Source organism: Arachis duranensis, chromosome 5 (genome assembly GCF_000817695.3).
Source record: "Arachis duranensis cultivar V14167 chromosome 5, aradu.V14167.gnm2.J7QH, whole genome shotgun sequence".
Lineage (NCBI taxonomy): Eukaryota > Viridiplantae > Streptophyta > Magnoliopsida > Fabales > Fabaceae > Arachis > Arachis duranensis.
In genome coordinates, this window is record NC_029776.3 from 104,862,804 (window position 1) to 104,882,204 (window position 19,401).

At 31.1% G+C, this 19,401-nt stretch overlaps 2 protein-coding genes and 1 long non-coding RNA gene across 4 annotated transcripts in view; 1 reads left to right on the forward strand and 2 right to left on the reverse strand.

Moving 5' to 3' along the window:
- Positions 1-19,401, forward strand: part of LOC107490859 (pre-mRNA cleavage factor Im 25 kDa subunit 2-like) — a 54,047-nt gene that overhangs the window by 19,548 nt on the left and 15,098 nt on the right. The window lies entirely within an intron of this gene.
- LOC110281416 (uncharacterized) lies at positions 2,424-5,599 on the reverse strand. Of its 2 annotated transcripts, XR_002376285.2 has the most exons (6): positions 5,199-5,599; positions 4,901-5,004; positions 3,856-3,928; positions 3,312-3,531; positions 2,927-3,002; positions 2,424-2,799 (listed from the first exon to the last, which is right to left on the reverse strand). It is a non-coding gene; the product is annotated as an uncharacterized LOC110281416 (long non-coding RNA). The 2 variants fall into 2 exon arrangements; XR_008009415.1 differs by lacking the exon at positions 2,927-3,002.
- LOC127747530 (putative F-box protein At5g55150) lies at positions 10,481-12,620 on the reverse strand. Its single transcript, XM_052261535.1, has 2 exons — positions 12,361-12,620; positions 10,481-11,811 (listed from the first exon to the last, which is right to left on the reverse strand). Exon 2 carries the CDS (start codon positions 11,769-11,771, stop codon positions 10,557-10,559), a length of 1,215 nt encoding a protein of 404 aa, XP_052117495.1. The 5' UTR covers positions 11,772-11,811; positions 12,361-12,620; the 3' UTR covers positions 10,481-10,556.

The following is a 19,401-nucleotide window of genomic DNA, read 5'->3' on the forward strand; positions in this document are numbered from 1 at the left end:
CGCTCTTGTCAGTAATGTGCAGGCGGAAAAGGGTGGTGTCGAAAGGGACGTACCTCGGGGGAAGAGCCAGTCTTCCCCTTATATACATGTCAGTAGTGAGCCCCTCATGGGGACAGGCCCATATCTTCAAGGACACTGTCCCATGGCCGCGTGCGAGCCGTACAGGACGCGTGTCCGGGTCGGTTCAAGGATGTGCGGCCGGATCGGGTAGAGCTCGGGTCGGGTCGACCCGCGGAGATCTTGGGCCAGGCCATAACAAATTCAAATATAATAAATCTTTGATCTTTCAAATATATACATTATTGAATCAAATCAAATAATACTTTCTCGCAAGAAATCTTTTCTAATCATAACTTCTTCAATCATAAGTTATTTCAAACACATATCACAATTCCAAAGTTAATAAATACTAACAAATACTTCAATGCTTCAAAAGTATATATTCGAATAAAATCAAATGTTCTAAAATAATATAAAACTTCATCAAACATATATAAAGTCTCATGTAAAATTTTTAAGATATGAGCTTCATAAAAATATTTTTTCAATTATAATAAATTAATTATACTAATCAAATCAAAGTTTTTCAACAATAATTTTATAAATATAATTAGAAACTCATAATAGCATAAACAAAAAAAATTAACGGTTATAAATGTAAATCTTACTCACAAATTGGTCCCAGGAGACCGAAAAAATCAAACCAGAGAGCTAAGATAAAAGGTGAGGAAGGTTGAAGTAGAATGAAATGAAAGAGCATGAAATTTGGACCGAGGTAGCAGCAACAACTTGGATTCCTCACTGCAACAACCTCAACAACAGTCCTAGTATCAATAACATAAAACAACCACGGTAACAATGGCAGCGAATCCAATAGCCTATGGTGGTTTAAAACTAAGCAAAGACAAAAAGGGACATCAAACATGATAGGACAGAGTCAATAATAGAGCTTTATGGCAAGACAAGGTAGAACAAGTTTATTCTTACCAAAGGAAATAAGATGATGGAGCATCAGCAGCTCCGGTTACCCCAACCGGCAAGGACAGAACAGGCAGAAGAAAAGCTGAGCTAGGACAAACTTGCAGAGTTTTCAACGGCAGCTTCCGGCAACGTCAGTGCGATTCCCGGTGACCAGAGGCGCGATGGCGCAGCTTGCGACAATGGCGAGGCGTACCAGCTCCCCCTCCTCGCGAGACTCTCCTCTCTCTAGCCATTGTGTTTCTCTTTCCTCTACAAGCTCCTCTCTCTCTCTTCGAAACCCCATACCTGCAGCTGCGACGGCAACAACAAAGCTCCCCTTCCAGCGGTAGGGACGGTCTCCAGGGGCGATGGCGAGGACGGCGGGACAGCACCTCCTCTCTCGCGCCTCTTCCTTTCTCCTTCCCCCATTTCCTGTTTCGAACTCCTTCTCCCTCTCCCTACTTGATCCGTAGCAACGACGGCGACGTCCAGCCTCACCGGTGTCACCTCCTTCTCCCTCTCTTCTTCCTTTCTTCTCCCTCTCTATTTTTCCTCGCTATTTTTCTTTCTTTCATTCTCAGCAGCGTGTGTATGTGTTAGGAGAGGGTTAGTGTTTAGAAAAAAGAGGTAAAGAGTAATTTAGGTATTTTGATAAAATTAGAGGGTATAAATAAAATATTTCAAAAAAAAACTTGAGATGTTACGACGTATTATTTGAAAATTCATAAAAAAATAAATAAAATTATATATTAAAGTTATTATTTATTGAATTGTACGTAATATATGCATACAGAAACAATATTAAAAATGAAACAATTGTGATTTTAAATTTGTCAAGATATAATCTCAACAAAATCCTTTAAAAATAATTATTTTATTTTATTTAGAAAAAAATAATAAATGAAGTGATTTTTAGGTTAACATTTTCTCTTTCTTTTTTTAGGTAATTTGCACACTACAAGAAAAATCACTTTTAGCGGCCATTTATTTTGCTTTTAACGGCAATAAAAATAGCCGCTAATACATTTACCGGCAATTAGACATTAGCCGTCTTATGCTTTGTCGCTAAAAGGTTTTAGCGGCAATTATAACATTTGCCGGTAAAGACCTTTTTAATGGCCGCAAAAAGTATATAATTATTAGCGGCCATTTTCTTGGCAATTTATATGGCCACCAAAAGTAATTCCAAAATTACAATGCTATTCATTTTTAACGGCAATTATTATTGCCGCCAAATCCCATTTTACCGGTAATTTATATGGCCACTAAAAATAATTTTAAAATTGCAATATTATTTACTTTTAGTTGCCATTACTATTGCCGCTAAAATCTTTAGACTTTTTTAGTTATATTATACTCATTTTCTTCGAAGCAGCGAACTATCTTTTTTTTTTTGTAGAATCTCAATTATTTGTGCCAACAGTTATTATTATTATTATGCATAATATAAATATATAACTTAATTACTATAAAATGAGATATTTCATTAAACTCAAAATATTGATACACAAATTTCTCTTGAAAAAGAATAAATCATGTTACAAATCTAAACAACAAAAAATGCTAGAAGTCTTTAACTATATTACATTAAGTTAAGCTATAAACCAATACATTAAGTTAGGCTATAAACCAATCCCAGTAACATGATTCAATCTTTGTCCTCAAAACAAATAAATTACATAAAATTCTATGGTTATCATCATAAAAGATAAGAGTTGAATCATGAAGGTTGCAAAGATATGAATTAGGACATTACTCACTATTTTTCAATAACTGGCGTGTAGCATGATGAAAAGTCCAGCTATGAAAGAACACTGATGGAATAAAAGATCTTGCCTCCTGAATAATATAATCATGGTGAAAAAAATGAAAATATATTAGAAAACTTGAGTAACCACTATTGTAATGCAGCTGAATGAAACTGATAAGTGAATGCATAGAATATATCAGTATACATTGTTAGTACCCGGGATAGAAAACAAATTGAAAACATCAAGCTATCAGCCAATAATTGATGGAGCATTTGCCATTACCAAACTGATCTGCCATGATATATATGAAATGAAAAATAAAAAATAAAATAAAATAATAAGAAGAAGAATCTAATATTTCCCCACAAATTTGAATTCAAAATAACTGAACCAAAGGTGTAAAGTCGACAACTCTATTCTAATAAATTGTTAATAGTAGATAGTGAATGCTAAGTACATGGAAGTTGATGAAACCATAAAATGTGGTTGGTGACAGCCACGACAACAAGGCATAAACCATATTACTGACTAAATCCAGAACAATGAAGCTTCCCTTATTTACTTAGAAAAAGAATGGTGAATTTATTACTAAAAATATACCTTAACATTTGGGAGTTCAGGAGTTTAAAGCCCCTTATAGTCTTAGCTTCTAGGCTTGACAAACTAGAATAGATTCAGAAATTGAAGGGAGGCAACCAATAAACTTCCATTTCAAAGACCTTACTACATGCACCATGGATCCCATGATATAATCCAAATGCTTTTATTGGTCTTTTCTTGAAGCCAATAAAACCACTCCTTCGTGCTATCAAACTGTAAACTATAAATAAAATATAAATAAGAAATTAATTAGCATGAATACATTATTAAATTATCTAGATAACTGTTAATATATTATTTATAATTCTTATAATAACTATGTGATGAAAATTATAACAATAATTTCTTAAAATTATATATAGTAAAGTATATAAAATAAAATAAATTGTGCCACACTAAAGAATATATATTTTTCTGAGCCATTTTTATTATTTAAGAGAATAAGCACCTGCACCTTTATCAGTATAAAGCAAAAAGATTTAATAAATTTCCTAGTTGAAAAAAATGAAATGAAACTAAAATAAATGAAATAGATAATGCTTACATGTCAAAGAAGGTTTGAGGCCTTGAATCAAAGCTCTGATCTGTAATTTGTCCCAAAATTCACACAGTTCGTTCTTGGTTATGAAGGAAAATGCAGGAAAATTCATCAATCAACACATGACAAAATAACATAAATTAATTGTAATAATAACAGAATAAGCTATAAACTTTATACGTGTGCATCTCTGCAGTTTTGCTATTAATTGTAATAATTCTACTTGACACAAGAATAAGATGGCATGACATGACATCAGGATAAGCTACTGAAGTAAAGGAAGAAATGCTTCAGTTGTTTGTTGTTTCTTTAGCACCGTATCATAAGCTTTTAAATGTGTGGACAAAACTAGCTATCAGATACAAAAAGTTAATGCCAGAACAATATTTCTTATTATTATTATGTAGCCTGATCAGTCACTATGTTTTTCTATTCTATTCTCTCTTTGAAACAATTGCCAAAGCTTGAAATGCTTTTTTATTTTACATTACACTTTTTGTTCTATAGGGAATGAAGCCTCCCCTTTTCTCATTCTGTTTCTGCATATGAGGCTATAGCATATGCATGAACATTGAGAAGGATTTGCATTCTTTTAATTAATGTTTTGTCATAGTTATATATGCTCCTAAGAGACCTTCATGTTACTGATCTTAACAACAGATTGAAGAAAGAGTGATCAAATAAAATGGGAAGTTGTACCATTTTGGATAAATCAAATTTTATTAAGAATAATTATAATATTTATCATATTACATGATACATGATAGCTATAATAATAAAATGCTAGAGAGCACAACTTTCATACATTAAAAACACTACATCAAGATAAGCTACTGAAGCAAAGCAAAGGATAAGCAAAGTAGTTTGTTGTTAAGCATTTTTCAGCCATATCACAAGTTTGATTAAGCTCTTTCCACTTAATTATTGATCCTATAAGATCAGCTGAATTGAAACCATTGATCATATAATTTGACGTTTCATTCTCATACCACATAGCATTAGAATGAAATGGATAATTTATTGCATGAAGGCAAAAATCAATGAACCGTACCAAATTACCAATTCCAATTCCATTGTTGCTTAAAATATTTTGCAGTTCGGCTCTTTGGAGAGTATTGACAGCAAATCCCGTCTCTTTCAAGGTGGCAAAATTATCTGGCATGTCATTTGAATACAAGTTTCATCAGATTTCCTTCCAGATTTTGTTCCCAATTTTCAATTGCCATTTCTTACACTAATAGTGTCAAATAGCAATCAAATTATGAACAACAAAATTGATTGACACAAGACATTAATAAGAAAGAAAATGAAAACGATAAATAATGCAAAGATAAAAGATTAAGAGTTACTTGCTATAACGAATTGCTGCGGTGGCGTCAATGGAGTCAATGAAGGGCAAATGTGACAGAGGAAGCAACAATGGTTGGCGACTATGACGGCGAGGGCAACAACGACTGCCACTGTGACACCGACGACTGCGACGGCAACGGCACCACTATTCGGTGTCTAGAGCAGCGGCAACGACATGGATCTGAGTGAATCGCGTGCGGATTTGACCTAGATCTGAGGCAGAACGTGGAAACAGGAAGACATATATGTGTATAGGACAATAGGCGGCGATTGTCGGCGATGGCAAGGCCTGTGACGGCGGTGGTGGATTGTTGTCGGTGGAGAAAGTTGAGATGGAATGGGTTTTTGAGCGAGTGGGTTATCGGAGATTCAGAGACGAAGGTTTCCTCTTTCTATGAGTTTGTAATTTAAAAAATTAAATAAAATATTATAATAACATTTTAGTGGCAATTAAATAATTGCCGGTATTAATTAAAAAAATTAAAACTAAAAATAATAATTAATAATTTAGTGGTAATAATAATTGTCATTAAAATTTGTTTTCAAAACTTTTTTTATGTATTTTTTAGCGACAATAATAACAATTGCTATTATAATATATAGTATTAATGGCAAATATATAATGGCCATAAAAACATTATTTAAATAAAGAAACAGTGGCTATTATGTTATTGTCGCTAAAAATTTGTCGTTAAAAATCATTTTTCTTGTAGTGGCATGACAACTAATTAATTTATGAATAAAACTCAAAACAGGCCCTGATAATTATCTTAAAAGACAACGAAACTCTTAACAAAAAAACTCAACCCGATCCTGACAATTACTTCGAAAGGACAACGAAACTTCTGTGCCAAAAAAAAGTTAATGTTATTTTTTTTACACAGCTGCTGATCAGTCCAAAAAAATATCAAAAGTCAAATTGAGTATTTTTTTTTTCTTGAGGGCATCGTTATCCTTTCGAAATAATTGTGAAAAACCGAATGGAGTATTCACTCATTATTTATTGCATTAATACCTCCTTTGGGAGGGTCATAGACCCAAACTCAAGAAAGATGGTCACTAACTACTCACTATCCGCGAGGTTGATATAGCCTCTTAATTCTTCTTCTTGTGGGTATCAATGTCGAGTTCATTTTTTCCATTGTTCTCTCTTTTCTTTCTTTTTCTACCCTACCAAAAAAAATCTTAGATGTCAAAGTATTGGTTTAAATTGGTTTTTTAATGAAAAAAAAACTTTTTAAAAAATAAAGAACTTTATTTAATTTAAAAAACATATTTGGATATATCTTTTAAAAAGTATTTTTATTAAATAAAAAAACAAATTATTTCCTTTTTTCTAAAATTAGCAAAAGATGTTTTTAATATTTGAAAATTCTTTTTAAAAAATTTATTCAAATATAAAATATTTTTTGTGTTAAAAAATGTTTTTTTTAAATAAAAAAATTAATACTTTTAAAATCCTATATATATATTAATTTAAAAGATAAAATCAATATAATTCAGTACAAGAAATTATTATAATAGCGATCGATTTTAGTGACTGAAAAAATTGGTTGCTAATAGCAACTGATTTAGTGACCGATAGAGAATTTTTAGGATCAGAATTTTAGGAATTAGCGATTGATTTCATTGACGGTCGATTTAGCGACCGAAAAGGTGATCCTCATTTAGCAACCGATTTACTCAACGACCAATTATGTTAGCAACCGATTTAGCGATTGATACTCTTTTGTGAGTGTTTGGTGGCCTTGTTCAAAAATCAGCCGCTAACAATTAGTAGGGGTGTGCATGGTTCGACTCGACCCGACCCCGAACATTTTAGGGGCTAATTTGATGTGATTTTACCGGGTCTAGAGCTGGATAAGGGGCTCAAAAATAGACCCGGTCATTATTTCGGGTTGAGTCCGGGATATAGCTCGGGTCACCCGGACTCAGCCCGGTGGCCCGTCATCATACACAATTAATATTTTGTGTTATTAGTGATGGTTGATAGCTATTCTTATGTGGAATTTAAGTATTGTAAACCTTAATATTTTGTGTTATTAGTTATTATAAGACTATAAGTTAATATTTTATGTTTAAAATACACAGGACTTTAGACTAATGCATTGTGTTATTTGTATTGATTTAAATATTTGATATTATTAGATAATATTAGTATTGATTATGGTTATACTTTAATTTTAGAGAATGGTTGGTTCTTGTTATATTTTTCTAAGTGAATTTTACCATGTCAATAATAGTTGGAGTTTTGAAAATTTAGATATTTTCACATGTTAGCTTACAAGAAGGTATCAAAGTAATGTAATGTTAACAGCCCAGTTTTCACCTAGTATAATTGTGACCTGAAAGTGTATAGATTTTATCGAGTTTAGAGCCGGGTTCAGATCTAACAAATAGACTCGGTATATATTTTGGACGGGTCTAGGTCATATCAAATCCGGTTTCGTCCGACCCATGAACACCCCTAACGATTAGTGACTGAAGTTGGTCTCTATTTTTTAATTAGCGACCATCATAATCAATCGTTAAATCGGTCGCCATTTCGATAATTTCTTGTAGTGATTTATTAGAATTTGGATTATATTGATTTCATTTTATTTTTCAATCGAATAAGTTTTGAGTCAAATGATAAGAATTTAAAATTTGGATGGACATAAACCAATAAAGTTTTAAAGTTTTGTATTTTTGTATTTTAAATTATATTGTATATAAATTTTGAATTATTTTTTTTCTAAAATTAAATAAACCAATCCAATACAATCTAAATCACAATAGTTTGAATTAGATAGAAATTAAAAAATTAAATTAGATCACTACCATAGATATCAATATATCATAATCGTTTGAATAAGATTGAAAGATAAAACTAAACCAAGACAATACAAACCCTTTGCAAATACTTTTTTAGTTTTCAAAAGAAATAAATAATAAAGTTCAAAAATGTAAATAATTTGAAAAATATAAATATAAATATAAATTTAATTTATTTTAAAAAATCACTTAATAGAATATTTATAAAACTATTTTTTTTCAAAAATATTATGTGTATATAAAAATCAACAACAAATTACTTACATAAAACAAAACTCCTCTAATATTACCTATTTATAATTCTCTAAAAATGCTTATATTTCAGTTTTATTTAATTTTATGTAATTTCTGTGGTCTTTAGCGAATTCAAAATATATATATAAATTATGGAATTCTGACATGATTTACATATAAAATAAAACATAACTTAAATGGTGTCAAAATCTCATAATTTATGTATATATTTTAAATTTTTTATTAATATAATCAAATTTGATTAGATGTATAGTTAATATTTGGTAAAAAAAAAAAATTATATGTCATCAAGTTATATTTAGTCCCAACAATTTATATCTTCTTATATTTTTACCCAAATATTAATTAAATTAAAAATATATCATATAATAATTATTTCCTAACGAAATGTCCTTCTAATTAACTAAGAAAATACAAAAATATTCTTTTGTATTGTATTGCAAAAGAATTAAAGGATCTTTTTCAATACTTTAATTAACCTTTTATAATTAATTTTATATCCTTTCAAGTTAAATATTGTTAAATTGTATTGGAAATTAAAATTTGAATTTAATTTTATAAAGACTAAAATATTCACATAATCTATCATAAGAGGCTAAAATGTCCTTTTAACATTAACTTTTAAAATGACTAAAATATCCTTGTCCACTTTTAACATACTACAAATAGTAAAATAAATTTCTAATTGTTTAACTTTAAAAAAACTAAGGTACAATTAGATTTTTAACCCTCCTTCACATTCATATCACAAATATTTAAAAAAAAAAAAACCTATGTGTAGGAAAAAGAAAAAATTGTTCTGTACTTAATCTCTCCATTCTCCACCTTTGTGTTTTAATAGGACATTAAGTCAACATTCAAGGTTGTCCTATTAGAATTTTGCAACTTTTTCACGAAAGAATTTGTAAAATACAGTTGATGTAAAATTATGTAAATGTAAACACACAATTACTTTCATTATTTGTATGCTTGTAATATATACTTATTAAAACAATTAAAAAAGTTTATAAAAAATTGTGAAATGCTTGCGTTGAGTCTATTGTATAAAAGACTTACATCACGTAAATTAATATTTCAGAAATTATCAGATAAAAAATAAATAAATTGGTTGATCAATATAATTTTGCAAGAATACACTTAAGCTTTTATAGAGTATCCTCCGAGTCTCTGACATTATTATACATCATTACAGGATGATATATTAAGTCAAGTTAGGCATACTGAGTTAGTAAAGAAAAATGACTCTATGGATTTGATAATGTCCACCACCAAATTCAATTTCATGAAACCCAGTACACAGAATGAACCTTGTTCAAATCAATTGAAAGTCTTCCCTAACATACCCAATCTGAGATGAGCTAAACTAACCTGAACTAATCTATTATTCATTATCATGGATATGCTTTTTGGACGAATATTAATTATAAATTAAATATGAGAAAAACATATATAAGTGTTTTTTTTTATCAATTGTATATTGAGACTTTTGTATGAGTTTGGCATAAAATAATATAGACATAATAAACTAAAAATACAAAATAAACTTTTGATCAATAGTTCTAGAAGTAGATCATATAATAATATTAGGTACAAAGTACAATATGGACCTACGATCTATATATTTTTTTGCCATTAAAAAATAACGCATAAAGACCAATATTAGTATATTACACAACTGAAAATTAACCCTACCCTCTTCAAGAATTCACCAACTCATGAGAATTCAACAGTGAATTCTTTTCTTATAATTTCTACATAGTTCCATTCAAAGGTAATCAATAATCATGGATTACAATGCTGACATTAAAGTTGCATCATCTAGCCTTATTTGCATGAGGAGACAATTATTGCAGCAAAAATAAACTTTTCTAAGGATTTTTATTGTGTTGAGTTACAAAAATCTAATGCAGGTGGACTATGTTTGAAATTAGAGGAATGCATGAAAGACAAATATAAGCCGTGAGCATTGCTAATCCCAGTCCAAGTCCAGAAGAGACACTCCAATTGCAAGCAAACATCCAAAGCAATAAATAAAGGTCAAAGATATGTTGTGCTAAAACTTTTGAAGATATATAAATTAAATCCTTAGAAAAACTTTTGAAGACATATCTTTTGAAGATATAAAACTTTCTCCTAAAAGCGTCATAATAATTTGGAGACATGTATTCACCATACAGGGAGAACTAATATTTAAGGATATGTAACAGATAGTCTAAACAAATTCAAAGACTTGAAATTTGGAAAGATTAAAGTACAAGGACAAAAGCTTAAGGACTAAGGAGTATGAATTAGGATAACCAAACAGGAGGACAAAAGAGCTTCACATCTAACAATACTCTCTGGAAACTTCTATGGTCCAAGTCGAAGATGCCGATATCTTGAGCAACAGGATCATAAAATGATGATTGCGCCGCTATTTGGTTATCCGTAAACCAAATTTGATTTCCTTTGCTTAGAAAAGGCGCAGGAATTTGAACAGAAGAATTAAATCCAATCACTAGTATATAGTTACCTAAATTATCTAACGTTGACCATTCTTTTCTGTTTCTTTTTAACTCATAGATATCAAATTTGTAAGTTTCATATTCTTTGTTCTTTTTCTCTGTATGTCTTACTAACATTAATAAGCTTCCATTGGCGCACCCAACAAGATATTTAGGCTTGGTAGGGCTTAGGAAAATTTCAGATGGAGGTCTGGTTTCATGGATTCCTCCCTTAAGCCCTGCTCTTGTTTTTGTATCAAATTCATATAGCTGCCCGTAATTGTTTATGGCATATATCTTTTCTTGGAAAAATATTACATCATCAAACCTCTTATCTCTTGTTGGAAATTCTACCCATCTCATATTGCCAGGCTTGTAAAAGGCCAGTCTCCGGTTAGGTCCGAATATCACCAACGCCATAAAATTTTCAATGTCACACTCAGGAGATGAGTTTATAATAACCTTACAAACATGGAGTCTATGCAGTTCATCTCTTTCCGTGGTGCTACTAATGTCACGAAAATCCCATAGTGTGTATTCATCCCCATGATTATCAGGCTGGTAATCAATTATATCAGGAAAAGTTGAGACTGGAGGAAGATCCAATCTACGATTTGTAAATGGATTTAACATTTGGATAGTGCCATCAGATATGGATACGACAATCAACCATCCATGACCAGAACCGCGAATTAACTTGTTGTAGGACTGCATCTCTGGCAGCATGATATGGTAAATATCCTTCTCTTCAAGGGCGCAAGTATCAAGAGTTTCATCATCTGCAGCAGCTAATTGCATGAGATGATAAATCTCCTCGTCTTCGTAGGAATGATTCTTGACAGTTTCGTCAGGTAACAATAACCACGGAATTTTGTTTCCATTGGAAATCTTTGGAAGTTTCAAGCTCCACTCTTTGCAAACCAATCGAAGCTGGATGTAATCATCGTAGGCATGGAACCGTTTTGAAATTTCTTTCAACAAATCTTCATCAATGTCTGCCCATCGATTAATCTCGTCCATGTTTCTGACTCGAGCTATGTTGAGTTACAAAGAGTCAGATCTGAAGAAAAAAAAGACAGAATTTGAAAATTCGTAGAAAGTAAACGTCAATTCACTCCACCCACAAATAAAACTACAAACACGAAAAAGGATTCATAATAATCGTCAAAACCAAACCCTAGAAAAAATGTGCTGCACTGAAGAATCATAAGCATAATTCAACCAAATCATGTATCGAACCTAAGAATCATAGGCATAATTCAACCAAATCATATGAATGAAGCCATATAGGAAATTCAATGCAGAATTGTGGCAATGATTTTATTTTGAATCAATAACAGCAAAACAACAATTCACCAAAAGAAATACAACATAATGGATTTAAAAATCAATCTCAGCAAAATTAATAAATTAAACAATTGAATTTATAACTTAATCTCAGCAGAATTCATTCAATATGAACGGACTGAATTCAAATAAAAATTGAAAACATTAATATCTCAAAATTCAGCAGAATCATCAATACATCATATGCATGTTCAGAATAAAATTCAAATTTCCGAGGGGTAGAGTCAGGGAGATAGAATCAGGGAGAGTTAGAGACTGAGACCTGAGAGGGTTGAAGCAGAGACTAGAGACTCCACGTCGGCGAGAAGGGGAGAAGCAGAAACGACGCCGGGGAGGAGGGGAGAAGCAGCGACGACCCACGGCGAGGAGCAGCGACAGAGAGAGAAGGGAGAGAAGGGGTTGGGCGATGAGTTTGAGAGTGGCGGTTCTTCGAAGAGAAGAAAGGATTATGGGTGCTGGCTGTTCTTCCAATTCCAACAGAAGATTTGGGTTTTCTGCTGGGTGGGGGTGTTATGCGCGGGGTTTTCTCACAACATTGATTTTTAAATATTGAATTACGGTTATTCAAAGATGGGGTTTCCTTCAAAGATTTGTAAAGAAAAATTTTGGTCTGATTTCTGTTGCTCAAAGATATATACATGTGTTTTAAATGATTTAATTTACAATTGCTGATTGATATGGTTTCTAAAAGATAGTGTTTAATTTATTAAAAAAAGTTAAAAAATTAATATTTAATTTAAAATAGATAAAAATAAACAAAATTTAAAAAAATAGTAAAATAAAAAATTAATTTCTCTCAAATTAAGATAGTTAAATTTATATTTTGCAAAAGTTACAAAATTAACCGTTAACTAAATTAATTTAATATAACAAAATTTTTTTTTTCAAAATCAATGATATTTCATTAATAGAAATAAAAAGGAACAAGTGTCCATATTACAAGGACTCAACAAAGCAAAAAGAATCTCCCAATAACCATTAGAAACGAACAAAATGTTAAATTTTTGGGAGAAGAGCATAATAAGAAGATAATGATCGTGTTGAAAATACTTAATACAAAGAGTCACCCTATTTATAGGGATATTACCAACTAATCTCATAAATATTTCATCTACTCACTACTGGTCATTACTAACTTAAATCTCAACTGCTAACAACACTAATAATATTTTAATATGCATCCGCAAGCTGGTGGAAGGAAGAGGTCAATAATCTCCAACTTGGATAAATTTTGATGAGATGGTTGAAGAAGAGGCGTGTGGCGCGAGACGCAGAGGAAGAAGGAAGACACGTGTGTGGCAGGCTGACGATTCTAGTCACGACGAAAAGGAGAAACAAGGCTACTGCTCTAGTTCTGTATTCGAGAGTGAGACAACCAGGAAGGAGCAGGAAGAAAAAGAAGAGAGAAGAAAAGAAACGTCGGGGACGTCAACGACGTCAACGGATTGAACAGATAGATAAAGAGAGAAAGAAAATGTACATACAGGAGGTGGTTTTTGACAGAGGAAGAAGAAGAAAGGAAAAAAGAAGAAGAGAAGAGAAAAAGAAGAAGAGGTGACGGTGACAACAAACTTTGAGAGGCGCGTGAAGGCGTGTTTCAGCTCTCAATGACCATAATTTTAGGTAATAGAAGGAGAGAGGGAATGAAATAGTCAAGACAACACCAGGTTATTGCAACGCTCCCCCATATTGGAAACAGAAGATCATCAGTTTAGAGGAGAAAGAATAGAGTCAATGAAAAAGCCATATTTGTTTTTGGAGATGATGGCCATAGAAAAGGATCAACACTAAGAGTGATAGTTACTGCCAGTAAGGATAGGAATGATAAGGACAGAGGTTGGATTTTTCTTAGGATAAATATAAAAAGAGCTAGTGGGATCTTGTGCTACGTTAGAAGATGATTCTGCATTATAGAGGAAGAAGACAATGGGGATTGATTATTTGGGTTTGAAGAAGAAGCATTGTGATCTTTCACCGAAAAACTAATGGCTTATCCTCTTTAAAGAGGATCCCATGGCTCTGATACCATGTTAAATTTCTGGGAGAATAGCAAAATAAGAAGATAATAATATATGTAAAGTTGTCGTGTAGAAAATACATGATACAAAGAGTCACCCTATTTATAGGGATATTACCAACTAACCTCATAAATATTTCATCTACTAACTAGTAAGAGGAAAAAGTGAATATTAATAGTAAGAACTAAGAGGGAGAGCGGCACAGAAGATCTTGGTATAACTTTTTTTATCGAAGCCACCGTTACGACGTTTGCACTCAAAAATCCAGATATTCTGTTCCTTTCAGGCCATCTAAAGAGTTATCGCAACTTGTTGCAGCAGAGATTGCCATGCGCTTGAGTTGCCGTCAACCACATGAGTTGAATTCAAGAACATCCGCACTAGGTAAGCACCAATTCAATTGAGATTGTCCCCAAATTTTTTGAACTTTTCTGCATCTGACCAAGCAATTAAGTTGGGTTTCTTCTTCTTCATGACAGCAAGGGTAAATTTTACTAGTGGATGGAAATCAGCAATGAAAAAGAAAGAAAATTTGTAGATGTTCATGGTAAATTTTTTAGAGAAATTTGGATTTTGTGGAGAATTGAGAGCTTCCACAAGGACGTCCATAGACCTCTTAGACTCAACATTGGAGAGCAAAGCTCCAGAAACTCATGAAAGAAGTTGTAAGCAATTAGGTAGCCTGTAACAATATTGTAATTGTTTGATCTGTGCAAAGTCCATTTAATTTTGTTTTTATTGACAAAATTCTACTATTAATATAACGAAAATAATCTATAGCTAACATTATTTCAAGTCTTATTGTTAATTTGATTGGACTTAGTTTTATAAAAAAAACTTAAATACGTAATATTATTCTATAATTTAATAAAAAATTGATTAAATTAAATTAAACATTTTATAATTTAAAAGTTTTAAATCATTAACTTTTTTTAAATTAAATAAAAATAATTAACAATTTCACCAAAGTATAAAATAGAAAACAAATGACATTTAAATAAATTATAACTCAAAATTACATAATTGCAACATTCTCAATCTAGTTACATCTCAATCTAAACTTAATCTATATAAATTGTCATACAGAGGCTTTTATAGACGGAAAAAAATTTGTTGGTAAATAATTTTTTACGAGACTTTTATAAAGCGATAAAATTCGTCGATAATTTTGTCATTAACAAAAAATCTGTATGTAATAAAAACTGAATCTGTCTGGATTAAGCAATTTTCTAGTTGTGACTTATCAACCAAATTTCGTTGAATATAAGACTAATAACTTCAAAAATCTAACATATCCTACAATCCTAAATAACTTTCTTTGGTACCATTTCAAGTTATCAAAATCCAACCACCTATTAGCTTATTATTTCTAACATGCACTTGTATTAACATCACTAGAATACTCTAACTAACTACCACATGATTTATGTTAACATTACTAGAATGACTAATCTATGTTTAAAAAAAGAAAATTTATTCACTAACCTCGAGGTAGATGACGCCATCACTACGCACAACTCCATCTAGTCGATATAGACAATTCGGGTCGTCCTCCATGTGTTCAGCTTCGAATATTCCTGGGTTGTTTTTCGATGATTTCGGATCTGGATGGTGGGATTAGGTGTGGGGTTTGTATGTTTTGTAGTCCGAATGAATGAAATTCGATTTGTATATATAGCCATTTTCACCATAAATCGAATCCATTGAATTTAAATTATTTGAGAGAGGTGTTGCATATAAATCAAATATATGGTTTCGATTTACACAAACTACTAAATTAAAACCATTAGCTTTGATTTACTATGGGCTTCTCTTCACGTTTATGGATTGAATTGGATGGATTCGATTTACTAGCATATATAAATCGAAGGAAAAGTCTAAGGGGCCAGCAATTTTATTGAATTTTGGCCAGCATGTAACCAGCAGAGAAAGGAGAACCATTGGATGAAATCTCACACCAATCTCACACCATCAAATCATCATTGATGGCTAGTTGATGGCTATCAATCACAAAAGTTGCTGCCCCTAGCATTGCTCTAAATCGAATCCATTTGTATCAATTTAGTATGGTTTTTTTAATTTGAAGTCACTAGCTTCAATTTATATGCAAAATCCATTTACATGCAATTCGAATCTCATGAGTTTGATTTAGTGCGTATTTAGGTAAATCGAATTTATTAAATTTGATTTATATAGAAATACAACTTAGGACATTCAAATATTCTTTTACATTTTAGAGAATCTGTATAATATTAAAATGTTAATGGTTTATTAAAGTAAATTGTCCTAATTATTTATATCTAATAGATAAAAATTAAGATCACTTATAGCTCAGGCTTGTTGTCTTTATCAAACAGCTTTGCTCTTGAACCCCATGCATCAAAAGTTTTAATTTGAATAAATTGCCAAAAATAAAAAGAGAAAAAATTATTAAGAGGCAAATAATAAAGCCAATCTCAATCTCTTCATTTTCTTAGTAGTTATTAATATTGATCTATAATATACGGTCATTCTCTGAACTTAATCAAATGGAATGTATTCATACCCTACTTTAAAACATAAATCAGGTTTAAAGTAAAGAAAATTCAGAAGATAGTTAACGAATAATCGATTTTTCAAGAGGTTAAACAGAATATTATAAAGTGATAATTCTTTTTAAAGAAGTTATAACTAATCTTTACTATTTTTCACTTACTTCTATAAGAAAGATTTTAACAATCCCTAGACAAAAGAGACGGTTATTTGTCACCAATAATAAAATTATTTCAACAGTGATTATTGACTCATCACCTATAAATATATTGATACTCTTCAAGTATAAAGAAAATCCAATCTACTATAAACCTACTGGTATTTTTACTAACTTAAGTATCAGAGTGTCTTGTAAATACCACCCTTTCGCCTCCTCGTGAAAAATTCGGACAGTGACACGGAAGGCGAGTCATCAGACGTTGTCACAAAGAGAATATAGACCTTACGTTCAGGCCAAAATACAATCCAGTTTCAAGTAACTCTTGGAATATGATGTATATTGAATTAGTTCATATTGATGAAATAATAATCCCGGAACTATTTATTTATTTGCTAAACTTTCTTAACTTTATTCAGAGGAAAAATTATTTATTTAAATACCTCATAGAAATCATTGCTTATTGTTCTTCGATTAAGGTGGCAAACAATGTTATAATGACTTTTTTACTGAAATGCACATGAGAAATTCTTTAATTCGCAATATACACACGGTTTGATCTTCCTCTTTAAATACGCACATCTATTTTGTTTGGGTTAGCCACGAAATGGTTCTAGACAGCAAGTCAAGAATGATGAGCACGAAATGGTACATTGGATCTGACACGGGCCACATCTTCTGTAGCAGGTGAAATGGGAGACCTCGTCTATGACACACACGAAATGGTAGAATTCGTGTATGAAGCACACGAAATGAACCAACTCAATGCAGGCACACACGAAATGGGCAAAGCAGTGGAATACTTTGCTGTAATCATGTTTTCAATTTTTATGTATTATTCAAGGGTCTTTTACAATACAAATTGTAATCATGTTTTACATTACTAATAGTTTAATATAAATTTTATTTTTTCCTCAGAATTTAAAAGTATCATTCTTTTGATTTTGATCAACATTTATTTTTTTTATTAGCTTACATGTTTTTCTTCTCATGATGCACTAGTTGATATTCTGCTCTAAAACATGTTTAACTGGCTGCAGAAGCAACTTTGTGAAAGAAAACGTATAATTCATGAATTGGAAAGAGAAAAGGAAAAAGAACTGCACACTATTAAATTAGATAATGAAGCGGTATGTTATGATTCTTTTTTCCTCACTTTTTTATATTTTACTTTTTCCGATACTTGTTTTTCACATATGCTGCTTGCTTGTATTTTTATTTTAGGCATGGGCAAAGCAAGATCTTCTTCGTGAGCAAAACAAAGAGCTAGCAACTTCCAGGTTTTCTTTGATATATACTTTGCTGTCATGAAAAGAGATACATACCTGTACTCTTTTATGTGTATGGAAGCTCTCGTGTTTTTAGTTGGAAAAATGACACATTGGTTATTATCCAATTATGTTATTCTCAACTTTTAATATGCTTCAATGGATAAAATCTTTGCAGAAGGGAGCGTGTTCATTCAGAAGCTGAAAGAGTTCATATGAAATAAATACATGATCTTCAAGAACATATTCAAGAAAAAGACATGCAACTTATTGAGTTACAGGAACAGGTAGGCTGCTTATATTGTGTACTTTGTTGTGTATTTTTGTTTATTCAAATTGACATTGATGAGCCGTATCTCCAATTCGTGTCTGCTGTTCCGGATTTGTTCTGTCCATTTCGCTTCTGCCACGCTTGAAATGTGTTTTCCATTTCGTGCCTGCACTAAGTGAAATGGTCCTCTCATACCAAGAATGATGTGAAAACTCATTTCGTGTCCGCCATCCTAAAAATGGCCATGCGCATTTTGAGAAACATTTTTATATATATACATTCTGGGAATTAAAGAATTTTTTATGTGCATTTCAGTAAAAAAGTCTGTTATAATCCCTGTAAAAACATTCTTCAATGTTTTGTATTCTGCCTTTTCTGATCTAAAAAACATCAATGCATAGAGATAGAGTAGTGCAAAAATTTACAATAACGATGAATTTTAATTTAGATAAACTATTATATTATGAATAATGTTAGGGAACAAAAAGGGTATTAGCCAAAAACCAGCCAAATAACTATAGGTGAATCTAAAATCTCTACGAATTAATATATAATGTGTTTACACGTATTGATAAAATAAAAATATGAACAAATTAGAACAAGACACGTAGATTATATTTTTTACGTTAATAATTAATTTTTTTAAATACATATTATATCAATATTTTTACTAAATCACCTTTATATTTTAATAAAAATAAAATTTAATTTTTACAAAAAAAAATTAAATATTTTTTTGTATTGGACAAAAATAACCTTAATTCTTTTGATTTAATAAAAAATTCAATTAATTTTAATTCTATAATTTTAAATTTAAAACAATTTAAAAATAAAAAATTCAAAACAAAAACATATCTGAAAAAAAGTGTTTGATCTTCTTAAGTTTTTCATTTTGTCAAAATTAATAACAATAATATAAAATCACATAAATCAAACAAAATTACACTAATTACAAAAATCACACCAATGCTATAATAATTAAAATCACAAAAATCACAGAGAGGAAATTACCGGAAGGGAGAGGCTGACGATGGTGATGAAGAATGAGGAAGACGGC